The sequence below is a fragment of the Labeo rohita genome, unplaced genomic scaffold, assembly GCF_022985175.1.
Source record: "Labeo rohita strain BAU-BD-2019 unplaced genomic scaffold, IGBB_LRoh.1.0 scaffold_639, whole genome shotgun sequence".
Classification (NCBI taxonomy): domain Eukaryota; kingdom Metazoa; phylum Chordata; class Actinopteri; order Cypriniformes; family Cyprinidae; genus Labeo; species Labeo rohita.
The window spans coordinates 655-10,646 of NW_026129567.1; the positions used below are offsets into that span (position 1 = coordinate 655).

The 9,992-nt window shown below is 34.8% G+C and overlaps 1 protein-coding gene across 1 annotated transcript; it reads left to right on the forward strand.

Annotated features, from left to right (window-relative positions):
• Nucleotides 1-2,289: 2,289 nt before the first annotated feature.
• On the forward strand, nucleotides 2,290-7,839 carry LOC127161403 (uncharacterized). The gene is made up of 15 exons (XM_051104173.1): nucleotides 2,290-2,507; nucleotides 3,389-3,641; nucleotides 3,749-3,857; nucleotides 3,946-4,029; nucleotides 4,175-4,576; nucleotides 4,704-4,808; nucleotides 4,904-5,136; nucleotides 5,228-5,406; nucleotides 5,620-5,713; nucleotides 5,797-6,032; nucleotides 6,307-6,421; nucleotides 6,613-6,730; nucleotides 7,009-7,100; nucleotides 7,510-7,627; nucleotides 7,748-7,839. The coding sequence occupies exons 2-15, from the start codon at nucleotides 3,561-3,563 to the stop codon at nucleotides 7,837-7,839; spliced, it is 2,058 nt and encodes a 685-aa protein (XP_050960130.1). The 5' UTR covers nucleotides 2,290-2,507; nucleotides 3,389-3,560.
• Nucleotides 7,840-9,992: the final 2,153 nt, after the last annotated feature.

The window sequence follows — 9,992 nt, forward strand, 5'->3', positions numbered from 1 at the left end:
CCTGCTTGAACGTGGTATGCTTCTCAAAATTCGTTGTGGTTAATCTGTATAACCGTATTAAACAGTTTTGCTTTTTTATACGAAGAGATCCTGCACTCCGTTACATTATGTATGTAACCACATACAACATCCTTATCATTATCCTTATTGTCTTCATCTGCAACACGCTTCCCACCTCCTGACGCCATCTTTCTTTCTAGCTCTTCAGCTTCTTCTCTGACTGTTAATTAAAAGCTGATGTTTCTTCTTCTACTTTTGTTATTTTACATGCTTGTCAAAGCAGCTTAAGGTGCATATTCCGCCACCTACTGACATAGAGTGTGATGCACTCAATGAAATATTGCAATAAATAAATAAATAACTAAACAAATAAATAAAACAATACTTCATCTGCATAAGTTAGAAAGTAAATTTGGTCTACATTAATAAAATATTACTATCACCTTTTACTGTATTCCTAGAAATATGATTAAATGTTAATTGTTGTTCATCTTTCTTCTGAAGTTCTTTAATTACTGTACTTCTTTCCCTCTGTATATCTAAGATACAAATATTCCACTGTTCCTCTAATTCAGCAATAAGCACATAATCATGTTGTTTTCATATTTTATGCATATCTCAATTATCTCTTGTATGCCCCAGCCTTACCCTGTAAGAAAACCTTCCTACCTTCTCACTTTAGAACTCCCTTCTGCTTATTATCGCAATAAGATTTACAATTGTTATTTAGGTCTATCTCCCTCTTTTATTATGCATTCACTTTTAGTTTTACTATTTCATATCTGTATTTTCCATTGCCATAACTGATATTCTTGTTTCTCTGCTTCCTTATTCCCAGCCACTCCAGTATATGCCAGAACCCACAACAACTGATCTTATTTTTCTGTTGTAACATATAATGACTAAAATATCTCCAATACAACACCTTCTCTATCTGACTGTTGAAGGAGAATTTCACTTCCAGAACAAAAAATTTACAGATTTACTCACCCCCTTGTCATCCAAGATGCTCATGTCTTTCTTTCTTCAGTCATAAAGAAATTATGTTTTTTTTTCTAGGAAAAACGATTCAGGAATGTTCTCCATATAGTGGACTTCTATGGCAGCGTTTCCTAAATCCAGTCCTCGTAAAATTACAATTTACAATTACTTTTTATTTTCAAACACTTGTCTTGTCTAGGTCTCTGTGAGCTGTTTTTTTCTGGTTCAAAACAGTTAGGTTATGTCAAAAGTTATGTTTAGACATCCTTTGGATGTTCATTTTGTAAACACTGGGTCAGTACTTCTGCAGCGATGTAGGACGATTTTGAAGTTAATGAAATGGGAGTAGGACATGTTAAGTAAAAATATCTATCAGTGGGGAAGAAAAATAACCTTGTTTTAAGATTTTACTTACCCTACTGGCAAAAAATGTAACTTGTTTTAAGCAAAATTCAGCTCATTTAGATTTTATTTTCCTCCAGGAAACAAGAATAAATATCTTATGTCTTTTTTGCTTAAGGTAAATGTTTCTTGATAGAAGAATTTTTATATATTTTGATTAGAAACAAGAAAAAAATGTCTTTTTACTTTTTAGAGTAACAGGTTTTGATATGTGGGATGACATTGATTAGGTCTGACCCTGTTTTTTAAAGATTGTGTAAAATTCAAACATTTTAGAGGTCACCCTCTGTTTATTACTGAGCTAATGCGTATATGATTCAATGGCATAAGAGTTCTTATTAAACTATAGTATCTAGTAACGCTTCCCACCCAGCAAAAACTCATCGAAAAGACATCGAAAGGACGACAATGCCAGACGTCTAAACAACGTGAAAATTTGGTCGAAAAGTGAAAGACGAAAAGACATGTTTTTCAGGTCATCGAAAAGACGTCTATAAAAAGACATCCAAATTACGTCTAAATGTGGTTGTAAAGTGAAAGTTAAAAAGACGTCTTTTTCAGGCCGAATTTCACAGCCTGTCCTCCTCGAAAAAACGACCCCATGGATCGTATGTGCAATCAGTTTATTACGACCTAATCTTACGTTTTAAAGAGAAGCGCCCTCTTGCGCTTCTGTAAATATTGGTAGTGTCGTGTGTCATGAAATGACGTTTGAACGTCGTTACGAAATTCAAATACTATTTGTTTTATTTTTGTATTTACACAAGATTACTTAATACCGAAAACTGTTTTGGAGCTATTTTATACCTAAACTCTTGTCATATACAATTTCAATTGTTATTATTATATTTTAAATAAAAATATAATATTAAAAATTTTTAAATAACTTTTAACTTTAACTTTTAAAATAACTTTCAACTTTTTCTAAGAAAGCACAAAAATCGCTTAAATGTTTAAAAGCACTGCAGATATTTGGGTTTTTTCACGTTACAAATATCACTATATGACCATTGTGATGCACACACGCAATTAAAAAAAGCGGAAGAGGAAAAAAGAGGAAGATGATGCAAACGAAGAAGAAGAAGGGTCCTGGACCATGCCATGCCCTGATCGTGGTAGCTAAGGTGTGTATTTTAAGTATCGTGTTTTTATTTTTAACATTCATAAGTATTCATATTGATTGTATCAACTCATTTGGAAGTAAGTAGGTTCAGCTCGACTTTTTTGGTTATTGTCTGGTTTTACCCATTAATAACGTACTTTGATCTTGATGTTCAGCGTGCTTAATCGCTAGAATCATGTGCTGCCTGCTCGCATGAAAACATTCCAGCTAGGTAAAGTTCGGTAGTTCTTGCACTTTATAACGTAAAATCCTTCTCAATTAACTATAGACCGGATAACCCTTCCCTAATTTGTCCGGTTAATGTATAAATAGACGGAATTAATTAGGAGGCAATCCATCCCAAAATAATAATAAAAGTTTAGAAAAGACTAATGCCTAATCTACTGACTAATCTCAACTAATGGATGAATGGCAAATAGCAATTAAATTATGACCTGTAAATTGTCTGATAAATTACATTCTCTGACCTGAACAAAACTTTCTGTAATATTTTCATCTTACATATGTAACTGTAAAATAATAATGAAAATTAAATAATAATAATAATTTTAAAAAAAATCTTTAGCTTTAAGGTAGGGTCACCATTATAAGAATATTATCTACATAACTTAATCAAAATTACAGTTTTTAAAATTTCAGTACATTAAAACTATCAATTCCACTTTAAATTGGGGATATAACGCTTTAAATAATTATTAAAAACATTAAAGGTGCTGTATTTGCCAGTCAGGGACCAGTCTGTGCCAGTCTGTGCCCACTCTGGTTGTTCTGTTTGGTGCGCTCTGAGAGTTTGTGTTTTACTTTGACCCATGTGATCATTTCAGAAACAAATTAAATGCAGGGTTGGTACAACTAATCCAATCTCATCTTTTTGTTTTTCAGGTTTTTGTACCCATCTATTTCATCACTGAAATATTATAAAAATAAAACGGTTCTTTTAAGAGCCAATTTCTTCCCTCCTCCTACTTCTCTCTCTTTCTCTTTCTTGTTTTTCTCTCTCTCCCTTTTGTATTTGTTTGTACCTTTGACTTTATTAATTCATCAAAATCTTCAGATGGCATCAGAGTCATTCAGACAGTTTAAAGAATGGCTGGAGGCAGCAAAAACCATGGCAGATGAGTTGGAAGCCCAAAAAGTAAAATTTTTCACATATTTCTCTATCATGCCATTTACCTACATTTTTTCAAAAATTGGGGTTCTGCTCAGGCCTCCCCAAAAAATTCATTTTGTTTTTAATGTTAGACTACAAAAAAAAGAAAACAAAAGGGAACTCAAGACTGCAATGTTTCCTGGAGGAATAGAGACCAGCATGGGAACATCATACCACGTGTTAATAAGAAGAATCGATCTGGTTAGTAAAATATACAGTCTTTTTTACAAGTGTGTATGCTTTTGGTCAGCAGTTATGTTTTCTGTATCATTACATTTTGTGTTTGCAGTTAAACCCGCTGGCACAAGGGAGCATGCAGAAGTTGAGGAGAGTCCACAAGAGGTCCCGAGTCCACAAGAGGTCCCAAGTCTTGGTAACTATAAATTTACAGTCTAAATAATTTCAGCCTTCACATTTAAAATGAAAAATGTCACATAATTTGCTTTATTAAAATGCATTAATGCTACTGTAGTTTTCATTATTACTCTAATTGTTATTTATTTATTTATTTTTTTCAGATCAATGTCTTCAGAGACTGAAGAACCTACTAAATTCTGTTAATGTCTCTGCATCAGATGAAATAGAAGGGGCACCCACTATGTCTGTATGGACCAAAAGACAGGTCACGTCTGAAAAAAAATTTAGGGCTGCATTTCCAGAGATCTTAAATTGCATGCTGGCTGCAGAGACTGTAACACAGCATTGCTGTCAACAGTGCAAAGCTGTTGACGCTGTTGTCCGGTGTCTAGAGTGTGTTCCATCAGGGTGTCAGTTTTTTTGTTCGACATGTGACTCTGAGATCCACAGAAAGCATGTGTTCCATGACAGAGAAGCCATTATTGATGGTTTTTTCAAGCCTATTCCACCAACATCCTTAGTGGTGATTGATGAGAGTGGCCAGTATCAACTCCGCAAACAAGGTGTGTTCAAAGAATTTAGAAGAATTTTTAGGATCTCACCATGTTTTCATAATGTCCACTATATGCACAATGGTACAACTTAAGTTCTTGTCTGCAGTTTACTGATATTACTTTCTGAAATCTGCAGTGTGTATGCTTCCTATTCCTCCACCAATGCAAATTTGCTCCTGTGGTCCAAGCCAAGCTTTCACAGTCATCCCAGGAAAGCAGACTGTCTTGGTGACTATCAACGGTATATAAAATCATGCATAATAGTGGCTTGCTGTTATTTTTTTGTCTTTTGCTGTACATATACTGGTCAAATAGTAACCACATGTTTATTTTAAGGTTCATACAACCTGTGCCTGCCTAGTATATGCTGTCCATTTTGTTCTTGCAAGTGGACTCCTGGGATTAGTGACTTGCTTGAATATAAATACTGGCCAGCAACCACCAGCTGCCAAATGCTGTTCAAGTTTGATGTGTTCACATCATTTGAGCAGATGAAATTGGCTAGCCCAGCTTTATCCCAACAAGCATTTCTCAGAATGCTTGAACATCGATCACTTTGCACTGGTCGGGTAAGGAGTTTTTCATTCGGATCATTTTTGAATTTCTGACTTTTCTGACTTTCTGACAAAAATGTTACCATCCCTCTTTTTTTTTTTTTAGGCGAGTTGTATTTGTGGTGATACCTTCCATAGAGTCTTTCGAGAGTTTGCGTTCTGCAATTTTAAGAAAGAAGATCTGTGCCTGACGGAACCCTTTAAATGCCCAGCATGTACACCAGACATGCTGGCTATATCTGCAGATGGTAATAGAAAACATTACCGGTTCAAGAAGTCCAAAGGGTCAGTGAGATCTTTTATTTATGTATGTATATATGTGTATATATATATATATATATATATATATATATTATACTGTATATATAGAGAGATATATTGCATCTAAGGCTGTACTGAAGTCAGTTGTAGTTGTTGTGTTTCTCTGTTTTTCTGTTTTTGTTGTTTCTCTTTAGTGGCAGTCACTTCAGAGATCAATTAAATCTTCTTATTTAACAGGACAGATGAACCATCTCTTTTTGATGGACTGTTCATTGCACAAGATGCCAAAGTATCTGCCTTTGTTGAACAAATTAGAAGCCAGATGATTAGTGTAAGGATTTGTTCAACTCTAAAACCCTTGTTTATTTTGAAATTGTCTTGGGATTACATGTAATGCATTGCCTCTACTTTCAGAGGACAGGTCAAGATGTCTGTGGGCCTGCAACATTTACAGCAGGCAGAGAAATATCACAGAAGTCCAGGGCCAAGGTGGATGAAGAGGGCCTTGAAATAGCTGTGTGCAGACATGGAGTCTTGCTGCAAGCTTTGAATCACTACCGTGGAGAAATATATGCCTACCCAATGTTCCTGCAAAAGGAGCTGGCACAAGCTGCAAATGCAACATTCTTTTGTACAGACATTGCTTGCAGGTAAATAAACAACCACTGCCAAATTATGTTTTACCATTATGCTGTGGGCATAACATCATGGCTAGCTACAAAGTACACATATATTATATTATGGACTTAGAAAGCTACTGTGTTATCAGTTTAGTTTATTACTACAACAGTGAAGTCCAGAAGGTATAAGGAAATATTATCGTTCACATGACTGTCTAGTGTTTGGGGAATTGTACTAGTCACGTAGGTCCTGGTTTGACTTCTTACCATTTTGCATCATGTACATGTGGTTTTTCCTTTATAGGTACTGGCCTTATTTGGAGAGGATGGCAGAGAAGTTGCCTGAGCTCCAGCCACTTACCATGATGAAGCCATTTCTGTCTGTAATGCATGCTAAGGCTCACACTGGCAAATGTGAGGTATAGTGTGCGAATTAAATGTTTGTCATAAGATGTAAGGAACATTACCCTACGTCATTTAAAAAAAAAAAAGAGCTTGCTCCAAATGTTTACATTTTGAAAATGTACTCATTTCACAGTTTTATTTAGAATACACAATCTAAGAAATAAAGTTGTATTGATAAATGTCTTCATCTGATATTTTTGAACAGGTAAGGTGGGGCGGCAGAAATCAGGTTGGTGCAGGAAATACTGTTGGTGAAGAGGTGGAACAGGTCAATAGCTTCCTTTCAAGGGCAGCTCTTACTACAAAATACATGACCAAGTCAGGTTGGTTAAAAAGGAAAACTGAAAAGTACACATATATCATATTATGGACTTAGACATTTTATATGACTACTGATGTTATCAGTTTAGTTTACTACTACAACGCTTAAGTCCACAAGGTACTAGGAAATATTATCATTCATCTGACTGTCTAGTGTTTGATTGAATTGTTCTAGTCACGTAGGTCCTAGTTTGACTCCTTTTTTGCATCATGTACATGTGTTTAACACACAATATTAGATTGGACAATTGAATTGTTCTTATCTGTTTTGTTTTTAAAGGCAGAGCGGATATGATAACCATGCTTGCCATTAGATGGAACCATAGGAAGATGGAGAATCTCCATACGACACTAGCGAAAAGATTTTTCAAAGTAAGTAGGCTATACTGCATGTTTCCCTCTGGGTTATGAGGTGCTCTCTTGGCTCTTAATGTGTTTTACATACATTTGTCTTGTTATGGTCTTGATGTTCCTTTACAGTCAGACACATTCAACGTTACATCAGTTAAGTTCTGACGTAATGCCTCTGTACCCTCCTTCAGGAAATGAGGGTTACATGAGATGTTTTGTATACTGGCTTTAGACACATGTTGCTTAATTGCAAGTAATAATCAAACTGAACATTTTTGTATAGTAGATAAATGTGACAAAAATATGTAAGAAGACAAAAGAGAATCACATAATTTATGGTTCATGCCTTTCTCTGTGTTGTGGCCTAATTTTGCAGTGATGCTTTGTTTTTTTTTTTTTTTTTTTTTCAAATTTTTAATTTTTTAAATAGACTACACAGAGAGCAGAAATGGAAGCAGCCAATCTTGAGAGTCTTAAACAGGAGTTTAGCATCTCTGTGGAAGATGTGGATCGGTGGGTGTGTGATGTCAGGCACTGGGCTGCCACTGGTATGTCATATAGTCGCTTGTTTAACAATTAGTACTTTTATTTCTATATTTGGCTAAACTTCATAAGTGATGCTATGTTTTTTTGTAATAGTCAACTTTGCTTATTTCTGTTTTACCAAGAGAAACACAGTTCTGACAGTAGCCAGGAAGAACTCCAGAGAGAAATCGATGAGATTATTTATTCCATACGAAGAAAGAAGCAAGATCTGTAAATCGACAAAATAAAGAGCTGTGGAACACACAAATTTACATTTACTTTTATACATTTTGCAGACACTTTTATCCAAAGTGACTTGCATTGCTTTCAAGTTACCATTTCACATTTTATTTGAACCTATGACCTTGGCATTACTAGTGCCATGCTCTACCATTTGCTCTGAAATGCTCACAGACAGGCATTATGTAAAAGTTGTGACGTTGTCAAGTATTTTGACCCATACTCTAAATTGGTGCTCTGCATTTAACCCATCCAAGTACACACACACAGCAAACACACTCGTCTGCCGGATTAAAACATGTGCAGTGTATCTGGCTTTTGGTTGTGGATGTGCACGCACTGTGTCATGTCACTATAAGCTATAAATCAGTCGTCCATACTCTGACTGACTGAAAGGAGACAAATCTTAAAGGAAATTCAGTCTTGTTTCTGGTATTTAATTACACATTTTAAATGGCAAACTGTAGCCTATTTTTCCAATGGTAATGAAATTATGACCATGTTGTTTCAGTTAAGTTGCCAATAAGTCACAAAATTACCAATATATTGTGAAATATTACAATTTCAATTGGTAATTTGATGGTAATAATGAAATGATGTCCATGTGACACAGTAGTTAAATAAGCATGTATTGTGCTGGGTAGAATACAAATGAAAACATTGCTAGACGTCAACCTGAATATCATTAAGTGTTGTGTTTTCTTTTCTTTTTTTTCTTTTCAAAAATAGTGGTGAGTCTCCGCTTGAAGAGGCGATTATTTGATCAAGTCATGCTGGTCAGGCGATTGGAGGAGGAGAAGATCATTATTATAAAAGAAATGACTCAGCACTATCAACATCTAAAAAAAGTGCTGGACAAACTGGACCGCCTGCTAGGAGAGACTGAGGAAATGAAGATCCATGGTATGTACCACTTTATCTGTTATTCAGTATGTACTATATTGATACTGCAAAGCAATATGCCATAGTTTTCTATAAATACTGCTTTAAATCTACAAATAATTTTACATGGCCATCTAAAATGGTAGCTGTTTTTCTTAGGTAGTTTGTTTTTGTTATTTTATTTTTATTTTTTGCACAAAAATATACAGTACAGGCCCAGAGTTAGTTATTCAAGCTGCAATGCATGTTTCCAACTATATCATTCATGAAATACTGCCTAATTATCACTCAATTTTCTTACTTTAGATTCACCCAGAGAGCTGACCAGAGAAGGGCACAAGGGGCTATACTGCTTTATCTTACACAAGCGACACGTTCTGCAGCAAAAACTTGCAGCAGTCACCAGCACCTATGCCAGTGTCAGCACTGACCCTTCTTTCTTCACTCTGGAGGAAGATGTTGAAGAGGAGAGTGAGGACGACAACAACAGTTCAGAACTTTCTGAAGTAGTGTTAATTTCGTCACCTATTTTTAATTTAGTCTTAGTCTTAGTCTTGTGCCAAATGTCCTTGTTAGTTTTAGTCATATTTAGTCATTCACATATCTTTTTTTGTTAGTCAAGTTTTAGTCGACTAAAAGTCTCGTCATTTTAGTCTAGTTTTAGTCAAAAGAAAACGCAAGGTATCTTAGTCAAGTTTTAGTCGACTAAAAGTCTTTTAATTTTAGTCTAGTTTTAGTCAAAAAAGAACTCAATATATTTTAGTCTAGGTTTAGTCAAAAAATTGTAGTCTTTTTTTAAAATAACACATTATTACTGAGATTATTACTGATACACATTTCAGTAAAAAAAGTGTTTCACATATCTCAAACATTGGTTAAATGTCATAATTACCTGACAAAATACACTTGTTGAATGATTTTTGTTGAATGCAAATGTTAAACGTGTCTGGTTTTCAATTTCTGATTTAGGAGACACATTCACAAATGATTAACCTGTTCTGAAGAGCATTTTATTTTAACCAACACAATTCAAAAGCTGGGTCCCAACAGACTCCGACTGACAACTTAAGTTACAAAGGTTTTTAAAACTGTTTTGGTTTCCTTGTGTCTCATGTTTCTGTTCAAATCAGAAATAAAATAAATATACTCGGAAAAACTGAAAAGAATAGGCCTACTTTACTGTGGGCCTAAAATACAACCTATTTACAGTCTAGGTTGATCTTGGGAAATAACAAATAAGATTTAACAAGGCTTTAACAAGGATCA

Excerpts from the sequence above, each read along its gene's own strand:
- LOC127161403 (XM_051104173.1), top strand. The coding sequence starts at position 3,561 with ATGGCATCAGAGTCATTCAGACAGTTTAAAGAATGGCTGGAGGCAGCA. Across the intron at positions 3,858-3,945 it reads TAATAAGAAGAATCGATCTG|TTAAACCCGCTGGCACAAGG; the intron begins GTTAGTAAAATA and ends TTGTGTTTGCAG. Across the intron at positions 4,577-4,703 it reads GTATCAACTCCGCAAACAAG|TGTGTATGCTTCCTATTCCT; the intron begins GTGTGTTCAAAG and ends TGAAATCTGCAG.